This window comes from Canis lupus, chromosome 18, assembly GCF_011100685.1.
Source record: "Canis lupus familiaris isolate Mischka breed German Shepherd chromosome 18, alternate assembly UU_Cfam_GSD_1.0, whole genome shotgun sequence".
Classification (NCBI taxonomy): Eukaryota; Metazoa; Chordata; class Mammalia; order Carnivora; family Canidae; genus Canis; species Canis lupus.
Window position 1 is genome coordinate 48,075,937 of NC_049239.1, and position 17,801 is coordinate 48,093,737.

General features: G+C 58.1%; 1 protein-coding gene and 1 long non-coding RNA gene across 4 annotated transcripts in view; one reads left to right on the forward strand and one right to left on the reverse strand.

Annotated features, from left to right (window-relative positions):
- Positions 1–17,801, forward strand: part of SHANK2 (SH3 and multiple ankyrin repeat domains 2) — a 509,904-nt gene that overhangs the window by 217,278 nt on the left and 274,825 nt on the right. For 2 of the 3 annotated variants that reach the window (XM_038563628.1, XM_038563629.1), the window contains exon 12: positions 13,823–14,138. In XM_038563628.1, coding sequence (XP_038419556.1) covers positions 13,823–14,138 — 316 coding nt within the window. Of the gene's footprint in view, positions 1–8,944; positions 9,701–13,822; positions 14,139–17,801 lie in introns of those variants that run through there. The other variant, XM_038563630.1, reaches the window with a different exon arrangement.
- On the reverse strand, positions 648–13,766 carry LOC119864245. Its single transcript, XR_005373549.1, has 3 exons — positions 5,761–13,766; positions 3,402–3,594; positions 648–2,587 (listed from the first exon to the last, which is right to left on the reverse strand). It is a non-coding gene; the product is annotated as an uncharacterized LOC119864245 (long non-coding RNA).

Below are 17,801 nucleotides of genomic sequence, written 5' to 3' on the forward strand. Positions count from 1 at the left end.
AGAGTCTTATCCCAGGACCAAACCAACGGATTGCCCCCCCAAAAATCTAAAGCCACATTGTCATAGAATTGAGTGTCCCGCCGGTAATTTTATTCCCCGCTAGAAAAATTCAGCACTCTTCAGAGAAAAGTAACAGAATCCGGAACCTCTATAACATTTCAAGGACAATGGCTGACACAGAATCAAAGATTACTAGACATGCAAAGAAGCAGGAGAATGTGATGTGCAATCAGGGAAAACCGCAGTTAGCAGAAGCAGACCCACAGACAACCCGGGCATTGAAATGGCCAGTCAGGGACCTACCATAGCTAGCACCTGTATTTATGAGCCCCCACTCTGTGCTAGGTCTTGGGCTGGAGCTGAAGATAGAAAGGTGAATCCCCTTTCCTGTCATATGCCTTCTAGAAAGGTCCAGTTGTGCAGAGAGGGTGTCGGCAGTAGGAAGAGTTCCAGAAGCAGACCTTTCATGCAGTGTGGCCGAGTGAATGACTCAGCCACCAAGTCCCTCCGGGAGGGAGGGAGGTGGGAAGTTAGCCTCCGTTTCTTTATTGCTCTGTTGAATGAAGATAGGGAACAAACATACTTGCAAGGGTCTGAGCTTGGTGCCGGTGATGAAGGGCAGATATGACAGATGCAGCTCCTGCCAACATTTTACTGGAGGGAAAAAGACAACTCAAGCAAACTCATAAATAATGTTATTTCAAGTTTTGATCAATGCAACGAAGGGAATATACAGAGGGGCTAAGGCAGAGAATGAGAAGAAGGATGGCTGAGGCACACCTCTCATGAGGTGACCTGGAGAGTGAGGGGTGGGGGGTGGACGGAGCCAGCGTGGAAGGGTGAGTGACCCCATCCAGTGGAGGCCCAGCAAGGTTTGTTCAGGGTGTCAGGAGGGACTGTCAGGGTCCTGTGCAGGTGAGGGCAGCAGGGAGGGGCAGGGGCAGCATCTGTGATGTCCTCAGGTCCCCTGGGGGCCCGCAGGGCAGAGTGACATGACCTGCCTGTGTGATGTCTTATCAGTTTGGGCTGCTCTAACACGGCGCCACAGGCTGGTGGCTTAACCACCAGGCATTTATTTTCACATTTCTGGAGGTCACGGTCCTGGCCAATTCAGTTCCTGGTAGGGACTTATCCTGGTTTGTGGATGGCCCCTTTCTCGCAGTGTCCTCTCGTGGCAGGGAGAAATCCTCTCCCCGTGGCTCTTCCTGTAGGGGCACTGATCCCAGCATGAGGGCTCCACCCCCATGGCCGAAAGGCCCACCTCCCAATGCCTCCCCCCTGGGGTTAGGGCTTTAACCTAGGGATTTGGTGGGGACACAGATGCTCCGTCCATGGCATGTGGTCACTCTGGCCACTCTCTGACCATCTCAGGAGCTGCCTTTAAACAGATCCCTCTGTGTTGGGGGGCACTGCTGTGTGCGGCCAGCTCTCCAGCATGTTCCAAGACCCATGGGCGATCTGTGTCTGCAGTGGCTCTCTCTGTGTGGACCTGGCATCTGCAGTCCAGTCCCCAATGTACAGATCAGCCAGGTGGGATGGAGGCAGGGACCCTGCAGACAGTACCTGCCCCAGTGACTCATGGGAAAGCCAGGAGCACAGTAGAAGTGTCAGGTCCCTGGGCTCTCCTGTGATTCGAACCCACTGGATCCTCCACGGAAAGGACTTTGCTCTGCACACCTGTGAACACTGGGCTCCTCAGCTCTAGCTCCCTTCGGGGTGGGTGCTCGGGCCCAGAGAGGCAAGGCAATGTGCCTGAGGTCATAGGTGGTAGGGGGCAGACACAGGACACAGTCCTGATACCCTAGACCTAAGCTCTGCCGCTCCTCGTGGTACCTCAGGAGGCAGCTGTGTTCCCCACCACTTCCCCTAAGGACTAAGACCCAGGCTTCCTGTGGGCCCCCTTTGGGCAAGCAGGCCATCTGTGAACGGGCCGCCTGCTGCCACCCAGGGCTTGCCTACAGCCTCTGGAACCCTGGGCACCTCACTCTACAGCAGGATATCAAGCAGAGCTCCTACCTGAGTCTTGGGGAGTCCCTCCTCCACCCTTCTGTAGTGGAGGGAAGTTGGCAGGCAGCCCACATCTGTGGGGCGCTCTCAGATACCTCACGAGCCCAGCAAGGTGGGGGCTAGTCTCCCCATTTTAAAGATGGGAAACAATCCCACCTTGAGTCAGAGGCTGACCCAGGGCTCACCTCAGATTCCATCATTTGGTAACAGGCTAGGAAAAATGAGCCGGTCAGAGTCAACTCCTGCAGAAAGGGGGTGGCCCAGCCTCATGACAGCGGCGACAGTGGCCTTTCTAATTGGCTCTGATGGCGATTGGCATCTTCCCTGCAGACTTTGAGACTTTCACTAGAGCCTTTGGACGTCCTGCCAATCGGGGGGTGGTGGTAGTTTATTGTCCTTCATGGGGATCAGGGCTGCGTCTGAGGGACGGGGGCACGGCAGCTACTATGCCAGGGTCTTCAGAGATGGGGTGAGGATACCGGGTTCCTGCACTCCGCTCGCACGCTCATACATCTGGTCCATTGCAGCCTCCCCGGATCTGCCACAAGGTCTCAGAGATGTACCCAAGTCTTTCGCAGCCCTGCGGAGGAGAAAGGTGGTTGTGTGACCTGCCGTGGGGGCTGAGGGTGATTCTGCTGGACAGACAGGGCTGAGTGGGCAAAGGTGGCTTGTCTCAGGGCTCTGAGCCTCAGTTTCCCCTGTGAGAAGCCAGGGTCCTCAGCTGTTCCACTGTCAAGTGGGCTGCCTAAGAGGTGGCTGGCGCTTCCCTTGATCCATAGCACTGCCCTTGTCCCTACACCTCCCGGTCAGAGCAGCTTGTTGGGCACATGGTGGAGGCCAAGCTGCATAGACAGAAGGGTAGGAGGGCACCGTTTGGATGGGTGACCCTTGCCCGAGGCAGAGGGACTGTCCCCCCGCTGTGGTCAGCCCCAATTCAGCACTGCCAAGCCCTTCTCCTGCCCCCTGAACCTTAGCCCGAGTCACTCGGGTCACTGTGTCCAGACCCCGAGTAGCACCTGCTGAGCACCTGACCCCAGCCACCACCAGCCCTGAGCCTGACCCGGCCCCGGGAGTAGACCCCGCATCGGGAGCCCTTTGCCCGGATTATGCACGGGGCTCAATGGATCCTCCAGGAGCTCAGCTTCCCTCAATGGCCCCGGCTGCCGGGAATGCTACAAACACTGCAGACACCTACATCTTTGTTCAAAGATAACCCCGCATTATTGCCGAGATGCCTTTTTATATCTTGCGTTATTTATAAAAGTATGATTCATTTAACAATTATTGTGAGATGGAGAAAGGTTGCAGTTATCTAAAGCTACTCGGGAAGGAAGCAGGGTCTGCTGTTGGGGATGAGGTGGGGGTGGGCAGGAAGATCCGGGTCCAGCCCACACCTGCCCGGACCCGCCGCCTCCCAGCTCCTGGCTCGGCCGCACGCTCTCACTGTCGGCATTTGGTTTTAGCTTCTGTAAGATGGCGAGGGTGGCTGGTGGGCCCCCGAGATTCTCTGCGCTTCTGTTTTTTCCATCTCAGCCCCCCATGGGCCCCCTCTCCAAGGAGAGAGGTAAGAGTCACTTCCGTGAGTTTCTGTTAAGGAGAAATAGACTTCGTTCCTCCCTCCGTTTACCCAGCCCCGTCTCCACACCAGCCTCCTCTCCCTCCTCCCCGCCCCCCCAAATAAGAGGTGAGGCCAGGCCACTTGAAAAGGAAAGGGAAACGCCCACCCTCTGGAATTTGAGGGTCTTAGAGACCTCACTCCCAGGCCCCAGCCTCGCAGGCTCCATCGGCCAGGGTCTCGGTGGCAAGTAAGGGACCAATCCGACTTGTTGATACAGGGAAGGATGGTCACAGCACACCCAGAAGGCCAGCCTGGTGTCCAGCTGCCCCTGGCTGCTCTGGGGAGCCAGCATCTCCCCGACAGGATGCTCATCCACACCCACCGGCTCTGTCCTCCTGAACCAGAGCACTATGTGTGCATCTGGGTACCCTGGCCCCGGCAGCAGGGAAAGCTGAAGGAATGAGCCAGGGGTCTCCACAACCCACCAGGCAGGCAGGACTCAGAGCAGGGACGTGCAGACACAGCGAGGACACTGAGGACACACCGGCCTGACCAATGCCCGGTGGACCTGTCCCTTGGGGTGCAGGCGAATGCAGGCCTCCTCTGGCGCCCAGGCGCTGTGGCAGGGCAGCTCAGCCTCCGGGGGCAGGGGCAGGCAGCAGGTGGCAGGACGGGACACAGAGGAGAGATGGCTTCAGGCCCCAGGAGGCTTTGGCACAACCCAGGAGACCAGCCTGGTAAACGCGCCTCAGGACACTCAGAACAAAATAGAAGCTGGGAGTCACCACCTCTCTCAGTGGGTTCATTCATGCATCTGTTCATTCACATCCGGAGCTTCAGGGAGCACCTCCGGTTTGCAGGGTGATGGGGGAGCTGCACATCGAGCCTGCATTCGGAGAGCTTGAGGTCCCTGGAAACCAGGGAGTGCCCCAAGGAGGGGTCTGTCCACAGCTGGATCAGGGCCCATTACCAACTCGGGGAGGGTGGGGGTGGGGAGAGGGCCTTCCTATCTGCAGGCGGAGTTTCGAAGTCAAATGCATTTATTTAGTGACTGCAGATGGTCCTTAAGTCCAGGCCCTGTTACAGATACCACATGGCTTGATCCTCATGACCTCCCTGGGAGGTGGCATCACGCACACCCCATTGGACGCGTGAGAGGTGACCTTCCCGGGCGCGTGGAAGGTGGGAAGTGGTCAGGCTGGGCCTCGCCCCTGGATGATCAAACCGCACCACCCCCAGCCCGTGCATTTCAGATGTGAGCTCAGCTGATCACAGCCAACACTGGGAACAAGTTGCGTTACTCCCACCTACCGATGGGGGAACTGAGGCCAGGGGTGCCCGGGCAACCCACAGCCGCCGAGGGGCTAAGATGCAGAGCTAAGCCCCTACATCAGATGGCTAGGGCCCCATGTCTGGCTCTTCCCTGCTCCCGGCGTGGGACCATGGCAAGGGGAGGCAGGCTTATTGTGGGCGCCGGACGGGCACTGCTCCCAAGACCCACCGGCGCACCAGCCTCTTCATGAGAGGCGTGTTTATCACACCTGGCGCGTCCTCCCCGCCAGGACTTCAGAGCGCCTTGAAATGTTCTGATGTGCGAAGAGCCTTTTTTTATACAAGAAATGAAATTATTTTCAGCCTGTTGTCAGGCAGTTGTCAAAAGACATGGCAAATAAAGGGCTTTGAGCAGGAGGGTTTGGGAGGGTGGATCAGAGCTCGAGGCGGGTTTGTGGGGGTACTGAGGCTGAAGCCAGGCAGGGCCCATGGGGCTAGGGGTCTGGGGTCTGGAGGGGACTGGCTGGGGGGGGGTATCATTTATTTACGTATTTATTATTTTGTACTTCTTACCAAGGAGCTAGTAGATTGGAGTTGGGCTGGGTGGGACAGGAGGATGGCCGACGGACCTGGCTAGGAGGCAGACAGTTTGGGGTTCATTTTGGGGTGACCCTCTTCCTCCAGGAATCTGTATGGTTCAAGGGCCTCCATATGATGTTCTTATGCTTTTTCATCCTTCCATGGAGATCTAACACACCCAACTCAAAAGACGCTCACTTGCCGTTTGGGGTGGGTGGGCAAGCAGGTGGATGGAGTCACCACGAAGCATCCCTCTCCCTGCCACCTGCCCAGAAGCTCATGCTCTCCCGTGTCTGCCTCCTCCAGAGCATCTAGAATGAAGTCCATCTGAAGCCAAGCCTCACCTGTGCTCAGTGAGCAGGTTATGTGTCGGGCACAGGCTCTAGTGGTCCTTCCACTCCTCCGTGGGGGACCCTGTACAGAAACAAGGGGTCTGTGAATACACAGAGGGAAAGCTCAGCCATCTTGGGGCATCTGTACAGCTGAGGCCATGGAGCAGGGGCGTCTGAGCCCTGGGGACGTCACCCATCTCATCTGGGGAAACTTCTCAACCAGCTGGTGTCTGGAAGCCTGGCTGACCAGGCTGTCTGGAAGATGGCAGACCCCACAAAGAGGTCCCAGGTGTCTGAGACCCATCACAGGATCTCTGGAAGCCTCAGGGAGAAATAAGGGTTCAAATCCCATCCTCCATCTTCCTTTCAGTTTTTAATCTTGGACCTGCAGCTCACATGCCCTCCACCTGCTTGTTGGGAGGTGGAGACAGTCTTAGCGGATTCCTGCAGCAGACACAGAATGCGTGTGCCTCCCTCCACCTCTGCTGCGCCACCTTTCCAGAGCAGCTGGGGCCGGCGCTGGGTGTTGAGGCCTCGTGGTTTGGGCATGGAAGGTGGGACGTCTGTCACTCCTGGAGGGAGCGTTGATGTGGACAGGCATGTGGCTGGCAGCAGGAGTGCTCCACGCAGGCGACGTGCGGGGCCGTGCTCTCTCTTCTCACACTGCCCCGGGTCACAGTGCGAGGGTCCAGACCCAAAGCACGACCACTACACGCGATTCCTGCAGGCAGGCGGGTTTTAGGTACGCGTGTTCATACAAATACAAGATGGGTCAAGGATCCAGTGGCCTCAGCTTGTCAATCTCCAGTAATGGTTTGCACGGAAAAGCATGGCCCAGAGCGTAGAATGAAAATTGCCACTAAGGATGCACATGGCCCTGTGTTTGTCGGGGCAACATCTGTGTCTTTAGTGGCATGGCTTTTCCTCCTAGGGAGTATGTGGCAGGGACGAGCCTGTTCCTGTGTGAAGGGAAAGGAGACTCATTCATGTGGGCCTAGCGCTGGCATTCGCCGCCATGGTGGGGTTGCTGCAGCCTGTGTCTGAGAGTGAGAACCACTGCATACAGGTAGTGAGCTTCCCATCGCTGGAAGTATTCAAGGAGAGCATGCCTGCAGGGCTGAGGAGGCCTCACAGAGTCCGGGTAGGTGGGGTCAGGAAGCAGGATTTCCGTCGGGCAGAGCTAAGCCTACCCAGCAGGCCTGCATGTGAGTCTGACAGCTACCACTTCTCGTTTCTGTGAGGGTTTTACTCAGATTCCTGGCAGTGCATTAAAGGAATGGGAGGCATGTAGAAAGGAATCCTGGGGCAAAGGGGTGTTTCCTGCAGTTCCTCAGGTCCTGTTATGTCTAAAGTCTGGTCTTGCTCCCCTGACTGGCCCCCTGTGCAGTGTGAGAAGGAGGCAGTCCTGTGCACTGCTGTGTCCCTCCATGGTCACACAGAGCCTGCAATTCACCAGCCCAGGTGGGACAGGGGTAGCAATGGTCTGGAGAACGCATCTGTCCCCGTGTCCCCGCTGACCCGCTGTGTCCCTGTCGTAGGCCTCTGGGCCTCGTCTGAGCGGGGCTCCCTTCTCGATGCTGGCCCCAGGGCCGTACCGTTCCCCGAGTCTGTGAGGAGCAGTTGTTCCATATGCAAGCACTAAGGGAGTCTCCACTGGGGCTTCCCCGTCTGGCCACATGTTATCTGGGGATCGTGCTCTGCTCCCCAGCACGGGGAAAGGGCTCTGTCTTGTTCCCTGCCTTCTCGAGGCAGAAGAGATGTGGGGTTTTCACACTCACGCCCCAGGAAGCTACGTCTTCCCCACACCCTTCACCCAAGGTCAACATCAGGGGTGCAGAGGAGGTCTCCAGAGGCAGCCCTGGTCTTGGGCGAGGTTCCACCTCCACCGGCCCTGGCACACATGCCCCTCCGCTCTGCTGCTGGCAGTGAGGATTGGCGAGGGAACTTGGCTCAGGATGCGGCTCCGTGCTTCTGGGAGGGTATCGACCAGAGACAGATGGAGGAGGGTTGAGCAGCGCCGAGCCTCCCACTCTCCCAGAGGGTTCCCTGAGCTTTGGCGAGCTCTCAGGGCTCACGTGGCAGGGCCCAGCCTCTGCAGAGGGGCTCCCTTGCTGTGCCTTCCCCGTGGCCTCCCGGCCTGGCCAGGGCGCACACCTGGCCAGCAGCCAGCCCAGCCCCATGAATCAGACACGGCCACCTTGCAGACCCTGGCGCATCCGCCCCAGGGGCACGGCAGTGGTCTCCCCGTGTGTGTCCTTCTTGGTGACACTCTGCACACAAGGAAGATGCATCTTACCCCACGTGTCTACGGACACTGAGCTCTGCCAGCAACCCCTCTGCCCTGAAGGACATGAATTACGAGAGCAAGTTACTGGGGGTCTCTGATGATAAAAAGTGCCAGCGGCAGATGCATTTCCTAGGACACATCTCAGAAATGGCTTATGTTCTGTCATATGGATTTACAACCCAGCGTGGGGTGTCAGGGTGTTACCTAGGACTGAGTTTGGGTGCAACCGAGTGATCCGGGGTGCTGTGGGCGTTAAGTGGGAGACAACGGTTAAATGAGCAGCTACTTTAGGTCCTGCCCTGGCCGTCCCTTCCCGCCGCACAGAGAGGGCACTGGGCCAGGCCTCCGACCCCTCGGCCTGTCCTTCCAAGGCAGATGCCTGCCACTCCTAAAGCTGCTGTTTTTGTCGACCCAAAGTATGTCGACCACATTCCACTTACACGTTTCCCCGTTGCTTTTTCCTCATCCCGTCTCATCTCTCTCTCTCTCTCTCTCTCTCTCTCTCTTTAATTTCGGAAGCAGTTCTCTTGGCAACGGAGAACACGCACACTTAATTACAGCCGAGCAGCAGGTGCATCGGGCGACAGAACCGGCTCCCCGGGATGCTCCATTTCATTTTCAGGAAGCCCTCTGTCCTTGTCTAGAAACAGCCCCGCGCACCTGCCGCGGAGCACGCGAGCATGGGGCCCCTTCTCTGGGCGCTCCTCAGATAGGACTTTCCGGGAGTCTCCCAGACTTCTCTCGGGGTGGACATGATCGGGACACGTGTAACGGGGCTCCGAAGACACTCATTTTGATCAGCCGCCTGGAATCAGGGCGAGCCAGAGCTTGGTGGCAGTTTGTGCGCTCTCTCTTTAAAAAAGAAAGGGGGGGGGGAGGAAATCCTGTTTTCTCCAGGGTAATTACCACGATGGGGTGAGCCGGAGAAGGGATAGGTACTTGTGTCTGATTCCTTCCAACGGAAATCTGGGTCACGCTCAGAAATTCCACAATGCCGGCGAGGGCTGCCCAGTTAATGTGGGTCTGGTGTGAGGCTTATCTGGAGCTGGGCGTTTCATCTTGACTTGCTCGCCGCATCCGCCAGCGGACAAACAAACGGCGTCAAAGAAAACTTGGCATTTTTTTTTTTCTTTAAAAATAAAATCGGGAAAGCACGGGGCGTTATATTTAGCGCCCGGCACGTCTGAGCAGAAGTGGCCCGGAGCACACCGAGCCCGAGTTGGCTCGGATGGTGGGGGCTCGGGCTCGCGGATGCCTCTGGTGTTCCCCGGCCGCCGGCTCGAGGATGCCTGACTGGTGCTCACCCTCCTCCCAGATGCACTGATCACAAAAGCAGAGTAGCACTGCTCACATGACGGGCGCCGGCAGAGGCAGCAGGGTTTGAGAGCAGCCCCAGTCTACGCACGGTTGGTTCCCAGCTGACAGACAGAATATGGGGTGGGCTTTGTCACCAGCACGCTGGGTCTGGCATGCCCAGCTATGCTCGGAAGCACGCAGTGCCCAGACGCCCGCCGCCGCTCCCCGGGTCCGAGCCGCTCCAGCGCCGAGGGGCCGGGCAGCCCTCCTCTCCTTCCTCCCATCCGAGAAGGTTATATAATGAGCGGACTGCTGCCAAAGTCGGAGGGAAAATGAAGTCTTTGTTAAATGCCTTCACCAAGAAGGAAGGTAAGAAAGAGCTGTCGGGAGCGCGGTGCATGGGAATTAGCAGTTTCTTACTGATTCTCCGGGGGAGCGGGCCGGAGGGGGGACTCCAGTCCCTCCCAAAATTGCCGGTTGTCCCTTCTCATCACGGAAGGGGATAATTACTTCTGGTGCACGATCGGGCTTTGTTGTAGTTGGTCTGGGATTTTCACCCACTCCAAGGTGCGTTTTTATTCTACGGTCCTCCCAAGTCCCCAGCCCCTTGCACAATTGCATTCCCGGAACGTGCATCCATGGTGACTGTGCCAGAGGACATGTGGGGAACTAAGTCCTATCGAGAATAAAGGAAGTTTTGACTCGTCTGGCCGCTACCTGGAGACTGGGGAGCACTTGCTCGGGAGCGGGGAAGGTCAGGACACGCTGCTGGCCGCGCAGGCAGGGCAGGGCGGGCGCTCTGGCAGCCCCTCCTCGGCTCTCGCTGGCCATGCCCGGGCGGCAGCTTCCTGGAGTGGATGCAGATGCAGTGTGGCAGACTTTGAGAGTGCATGTGTTTTTGTCATACCTTGTGTGATTTCTATTGTGGAAAAAAAAATGTATAAATAAATACATGTAAGACAGCTAAGAAAATATCCACCCACTTCGAGTTTGCAGATTGCCTGAAAGAAGGAAACAGTTGGGTGGAATATTAATCATTTTCAGACAGGAAAAGAGTTATTTTTACCCTTTTCACCAAAAAAAAAAAAAAAAAAAAAATCAACATTTCCACGGATGGCTCCAGTTCGTTTGTCAGACAGAGAACTCTCGCTTTGTGAGATGATTGGGTTTATGGGGACGTGACTTTGGAGGAATTAGAAAGGTACTTGCCCCCCCAAGCCGTAAAACAAACACAGAAAAAAATGTCCAATTACCTTACATGGAGAACTAATTGAATGCAAGTCTTGATAATTCAGCGAGATAATTGCCATTGGAATGCTCGCCCTAACGTTACCCGTGTGATCCCGGCTCAGTACCCTCCCCGGTCCCCAGGGCAGGGTGTATTTGGAAGCACCCTGGCTCATCTGTCCCTCTGTCTTCCCAGGGCAGCAGTTCTGCATTCCAGCCACTGCCCAAGCCCCCACTCGGAAAGCCGGCCTTAGCCTGTGTCTTGGGAATTTATGTGAAAAATCAGCCTCTGTCCATGCTCATTTTCTTGCATTACTAACCCAGATTCGTGTTCTGGTATTTCAATTTCTGTAACCCGGACACAGCAGGGAAAGGTTCGTTGGGGATCGTTCGGTGTCTGTTCTGTTCTTTCACAGACCTTTCTGTCCTCTGCATCTGTCTTAGGCATCGGCAGGACTCCCCACCCCCCACCCCCCACAATTTCTGTTAAGGGCATGAGTACTTTACAGTTGTTCCAGTCAGAAAAGGAGACCCAACCGCACTGTCAGGGAAAGCTGGAGGCTCGGCAGGAGTTCATGTCACAGAATGCACGCGTTTCCCTGTCCGGGAGTGTCCCCACGGAGCTGGGGTGTGCCCTCCCCGTGCGTAGCATGAGCCCTGACCTCTCCTCGGATGTGGGGGGTGGGGGGCGGTGAAGATGGCCCACGAGGCCCAGGGCCCCATCACCCATTGTGCTTGATGTGTCTGCTGGAGGGGTTGGCTTTCTTGCTGTGATTTGGTCCTCCGGCTGACAGTCTCTATGCAGGGAAGGTATCCACCCTCTTGGACTGTGTGGCCGTCTGCCCTCTGTGAGGTCTCTCAGTCCCCCCTACCCTGTCATCAGGCAGGTATCGGGTGCCCCCAGAGCACCCACCCAGCAGGTGCATTTTTTAAACCCTGAAGGATGAGTGCTCAGCCCTCCCCGGGGTCTTTCTGGCCTCCGTCTGCCCAGAGGAAGTGACTAATGTGGTTCTCCCTCACGACCAGCAAAATGCAAACCCAGGGATGTTCCCCAAAGTGAGATTTTTTTTTTCCTAGCAGGTGGGGCCAGGCCATGCTGCTTCCCCAGTGGGCTGAGCCCCTTAAGAGGGCAGCCTCTGGAGCTCTAGAGCCAGGGCTCCACGGAGGACGCCTCTGGCCTTTCCCGTCACCCGCCTCTTTCCCAGCTGGGCTGGCGCTTGTGAGTCCATGTCCTTTGAGGAATTCAAAATAGGATGCCAGCCCCAGCTGAAGAGCCCTGGCTGCATCCTGCCCCAACAGGGAGGCGTCACAGAGGGAGCTGGTCGGAATGGGCACAGGCTGCGCGTGTTGAAAAATATGACCTCCCTACATGCCAGTTCCAAAATCTCACCAACTGTTCAGAATGTGGATTCCCAGTGTGCGTCCTGAGCTTCGTGCCATTTCTGCACGGCTTCTCCCGCTTGGCTCCATCTCTGCCTTCCCAGGACCGCCTGCATGCTGGCCGGGTGGTGAAGGGGTGCACTGGGTCACAGCTGTCTCAGTGGGGCCCTGCCAGCACCACCTCCGTCCCCAGGAGCCCTGCCAGCACCACTATCCCCTGGGCATTCTTCCAGGACCACCTCTGTCCCCTGTGAGCCAGGCCAGGACACTTCTGTCCCCAGGATCTCCACCTGCACCACCTCTTCCCCAGTGCTCCCTTTTGGCCCACCTCTGTCCCCAGGATCTCCGCCTGCACCCTCCTTCCCCAGTGCTCCCTGTTGGCCCACCTCTGTCCCCAGGATCTCTGCCTGTGCTACTCTGTCCCTTGCGAACTCTGCTGCCCAGTATGGTCATGGTCATAGGCTGGTAGCAGGGGTTGATGTTGGGCCCAGGCTCTGTGAAGCGCACACCTCTCCTTAGGTTTCATGAAGTAATAATTCACCACAGCCTCTGACCTTGGGCAGAGGGATAGTGGACCGTCCAGGGCTCTGTCTTGGACTAACTGTGACGTTCTTTTCCTTCGAGGCACTAAGACTCTCACTCCAGCCCAGCCCACCCAGGAAGGCGCCTGCTTCCTGCTGCCCCACAGCACTGGTCTGTGCGGTGGCAGCCCTGGCCTCAGGCAGTTTGGACCTGAGAGCTCGCTCAGCCTCATTCCAAAGCATGCAGATCCCATGGTGAGCGGGAAGCTGCCTGGGTGTCAGGCGCTCGAAGGAAACCCGCGTCCCTTGCTTCTAGGGGCAGCAGTGTCTTCTCCGACAGCCTGGAAGGCTACTCTTCTTCACATGGGTCTTCTTAGAAAGGACACTTTCTATTTCTGGCTCCAGCCCTTGGAGCAACCCAGAGTGGGTGCTGTGTGGATGCCTGCCCTCACGGTCCCTGTGGGCAGTGTCCTCATTCTGAGTCCCTGGGCACACAGAACTTGGCAGGGTAAGGGCCTTGCCTGTGGTCTAGAACTTTGTAGGATGACAGATGAGGCGTGCTCACCACTTCCTGTTTCATGCAGCTGGGCCCTGGTTTGATGGGTGGGGAAAGAAGCATACTTTGTCCTGAAGCAGACCATCTCTAAACTGTACTCAGAGGGCCGTGTGCGTGTCCTGGGGCAGCCACAGCAAGGCCCCAGAGATGGGGGCTCACATGGCAGAGACTCATTGTCCCTGGGTCCTGGATGATACCCGAGGTCCAGGTGCAGGCAGGTGGGGTCCTCCTGAGGCCTCTCTGCTTGTGTGTGGATGGCCGTGCTCTCCCTGGGTCTTCACGGGGTCATCCCTCCATGTGTGTCTGTGTCCTGACCTCTCTTTTCATAAAGACCGTGGTCACACTGGATCAGGGCCACCCCGGTGACCTCATGTTACCTTAGCCACCTCTGTAAAGCTCCAGCTCCAGATACGATTTCAGGCATCAAGGGTTAGGCTCTGACACATGAATTCAGGGAGACCCAGATCAGCCCCCACCAGGGGCCACATTCAGGTCATGGCGAGGAGGAATTCTGTGTCCTGACTGTGTCCTGAGGCCCCCACGTGTGTCTCGGTGCTGAGAGAGCGGGTGCTGGCCCGGATGGAAGTCGGACCCCGGGCCCCTTCCATCTCAAGCGTGAGCTTGAGCCTCCATGAAATGGAGACATTCTCGGTGTCCACCTCGTCTCTGCTTCTGTGTCGGGGCAGGCTCTGCACACGCAGCGGGGGCTCTGCACACGGGGCCGGCGGGGGCTCCGCGCACCCCTCCACCCCGCACCGACCGTGCCGTGCGTGCACTCACCCACCTCTCCTGTTCTCTCTGACCCAGTGCCCTTCCGAGAGGCTCCGGCGTACTCCAACCGCCGGCGGCGGCCCCCCAACACGCTGGCCGCCCCCCGGGTCCTGCTGCGCTCCAACAGTGACAACAACCTCAACGCCAGCGCGCCCGACTGGGCCGTCTGCTCCGCCACCTCCCACCGTAGTCTGTCACCCCAGCTGCTGCAGCAGGTGCCGGGCAAGCCCGACGGGGCCGCCAGGACCCTCGGGAGCTACACCCCCGGGCCCCGCAGCCGGTCCCCGTCGCTCAACAGGCTGGGCGGTGCTGGCGAGGATGGCAAGAGGCCCCAGCAGCCCTGGCACGTCGGGTAAGGAGTGGCCGGGGTGGGGAGGTGAGGAGCCTGGGGGGCCCCGACTGGAAGCCCTCCCTGCACCATGGCTCCTGGTGTGTGGGGCACAGGGCACGCCCTGGGGTCGGCCAGAACACCTGTTCCATTCCAGCCTGGATGTTGGGTCACCTGCACGAACGTGTGATCATGATGACTGCCCAGGGCAGGTGTAGGAGGCGGGGCTGAGCCTCCTGAGGTGGCTTGGGGCTGGGGCGGGCGTCGGGGGCCGCGTTTTCTTTCCCTGTGCATTGGATTCCGGCTTCTAAAAGTGAAATGTGCACAGAGAGGGAGCCAAGGCCGGCAGCCTGCTCGCTTAATGCAGACACACCTGATCTGGAATTCGTGCTCACACGTGGGGCTCTGGGCCCTCCCTGCTTGTCACACGTTCCACCTGGCCCACTCTACATGCCCCTTCAGAATTGTTCTCATGAGGATGGGACTTCGAGGAGGGGGGCCCAGGGCGCTGGGCTTGGGGTGGCTTGAGCAATCAAAGCAGCCACGCATCTGGCCCTGCCAGCCACACCGTGTGCTCCTCCCACCTGGGCCCAGGCCCTGGTCCTCAGGCTCTTGCTTGCTGGTACCTTCCCTCCTGGTTCCTGCGCCTGTGCTGTGGGGTTCTCAGCTGTTTGTCCTCTTGAGCTCTGTCCATGCCCACGGTGGCCCAGGATGGCCTGCTTTCCTGGCCGGCACAGGGCTCTGGTGAGGTACTGGTGTCCCCTTTGGTCCAGCATGTCACCACATTCTCCATTCCACCAAGGCACTTGGGTGCACCAAGCCTGCCATGTGGCCCTGGCTACGGTCTGCAAGGCTGGGGAGGCAGGCGCCATGCTACCTGGGAGCCCTGTCCTGCAGGTTCCGTGCATTCAGAATGGGGTGCAGGCAGGGAGCCTAGGGGTGGGGGGAGCACTGTGTGCATAAGCAGCCATGGACCAGGTTTCTGGATCGGGAGAACATGCCTATGGGAACCTGGTCTCCTGGCCCCTGGGTGGGGGTCTCGGGGCTGAGGCTCTGCAGGCCAGCTCGCCCTGAGCCCACATCAGCACCTCGGCCCCAGCCACTGCCCACCAGTCTCGTGCTGCAAGCAGTGAGATCCAGTTTCTGGCTCTGGTCTACATTCTCACTCTGAGTCGCCTCAAGGGAGAAGTCCCAGGTGCTAAGAACAGTTTAAAACTAAATTAAAGGCTTCCCCCGAGGCGGCAAATTCCACTTTGCACCGTTCACTAGAATTATGACTACAATTTTGAGAAGAGTGTGTCCCCTTCCTCCAATGTGAAATCTAATAAGATACTGGAGGCAGTGTGGCCAGGGACCTCGACACGGCAAACAAGATAGTGCTTGTGAAGGGAGACATGCCACTGGGGCGCCTTGCCAGGGCCCTGCCTGGCTGTCCCCAGTGTCCTGTGCGGGTGTGTGAGGTCATCACTGCGGCCTGTCCTGAACGCTTGCTACCGGGACTTCACGGTGCATATTCTGGACTCCTCCCTGGGCCTGTTTACTTAACACTTCATGCCTCATCTACACAGTGGGGATCATGAAAAGACTGGCTCCCTGGGATTGTTTTTAACACTCAGTGAATTTGTGTTCGTGTCTTGCACACAGTAAGTGCTCAATCCATGCTGGCCCTTAGATGAAGCTCAGATCTAAGTCCAATCCCAAACCAGGTGCTTGGCCAGGCCTGTTGCCTTTGCCACCTGGAGTTGTGGGCTGAGTGACCAACCATCCAGGTTTTCCCAGGACCACAGGATTGCCCTCAGCTGTGGGGCTGTTAGGTCCTCCCTGGCCACCACCCCGCCTTGCCGAGCGGTGCCCCTGATAGAAGCCATGCCTTCTCTGCCTCATCCAGCCTTCCTCCCCTACCGCACCCCAACAAGCCTGCCTGTTCCTGGTCTATCTGCTCAGGATCCAGCTCCCTTGCTGGTGACAGTAGCCACTCTGTGACAGGAGAGTCCTAACAGGGACCTACCAGGTACACCAGGCAACTCCTGGGATGAGAGGGAATGGTCACCACTGGCTCTATGCCTCTTGGCCGGGAGACCATGGTCTGGCCTTTCGAACTACGCCTAGCCATAGAACTGACCATATGAGCCAACCCAGAGGGTGGGAGAGACCAGATACAGGGCCCACAGCATAGCCTCTGGGCCTTGCTATGGGTTCAAGGAGGCGGCTAAAGCTTTCCACGCTGTCTTTGTCTTTGTAGCTCAGAGCTTAACCCCTTCCCAAGGCAGACGGACCCTGGCTGGGCACTACGTGTGGGGTCCTTGCAAGGATGACAGTGGCTGCCAGCCTCTGTATGGCCCAGGGTGCCCTGAGAGCCCTCCCTTGGTTTCTCAGAACCCGGGGTAGGGTTAGGAGGCCCCAGCCCTGCCCCCACACACCCCTCCTCCTACAGATGCTATCTCTGCAGATAGCTGTCCCAACAGCCCCGCACCCAGGTAGACCCCATGCCAAACCTCCAGGTTGTATTCAGCTCCACTCCTACCTGCAGTGTGGCTACACAAGACACCTGACCATTCTGCGCCATGTTTTCTCCTATGTGGAATGGAGCGGATAGTTTGGGAGGAGGATTGAGTTGAATTCAATAACCGTCAACCTCAGGTTCTAAGGCTGTGCCTGGCTCACAGTGGGCTTCCCAGTAGCGGCCCTTGGTTGTCAGGACCACTGAGAAGGACCCTTTGGCCATGGTGGGGCGTCAGGTGTCACTGTCCAGGCAACAGCTCCAGCTAAGAAGGCAAGAGAAGCAGAGCCATGTTGGTGCAGTAGAGGGAGACTCAGCGTCCTGACACAAGGAGGATTTGTCCTCTGGCTCAACACACCCACCCCAACCCCTCTTCTCCCTGTCGCTCCTGGCAGGGAGTGCTGGACACTTAGCACCACAGTCAGGCAAAGCTTGTTCACCTAAGTGCTGAGCTGAGGCCCCAGAAACCCCAGCCAGGAACAGGATGGGCACATGAGTGTGGCCAACTTGATGACTGGGGTTGGGGGGCACCAGGGGTCCCCAGCCGCCCAAGTCCCTGCCTGGCTCCCTCCCTGGCTGGGCTCTGTGCTGTGGGCATGGTCAGCCTCCTCCGTGAAGCTGGTCTGCCATCGCCAGCTGACCCGAGTGCCAGGCAAAGAGGTGCAAGGTCCGAAGAGGTCAGAGCCCAGGTACTTGCAGCACCTGCCTGCGATGGCACCCCCTTGTGGCCCACTGGCGTAGCTGGTCCAGGTCTCAAAGGACCCCAGGACCGCTGCCCCGCTGCCCTGCTGCCCAGCAGCTGAATGCAGAGAGGAAAGCCTGAGTCTTGCCAGGACCCCTCCAGTGACCCAGCAGGCTGCCCTGGCCCCAGCACGAGAAAGCATTCTAGCCGTCCTCTTATCAAGGGTGCATCTCTTGGGTGGATTTAGCTCAGCTTGATGGGGAAGACCCGTGCTTTTGGGTGCAGGAGAGATTCACGCAACCCGTGGCAGGCTGACGGCGTCCCCCTGAGCCTGAGCTGTTGGGCAGAACCTGGCGGGGGCTCGGCAATGTCTTGTACGAAGGTTACCTTCATTTCCCTAAACCTGGCCACGGGAAGCTGAGGCGATGCAGGTGCTGGGGGTTTGGTAGATAAGATGGTAGATTGGCCAGCAGCCCCCCGCGTGGGGGATTCAGACATCTGAGGG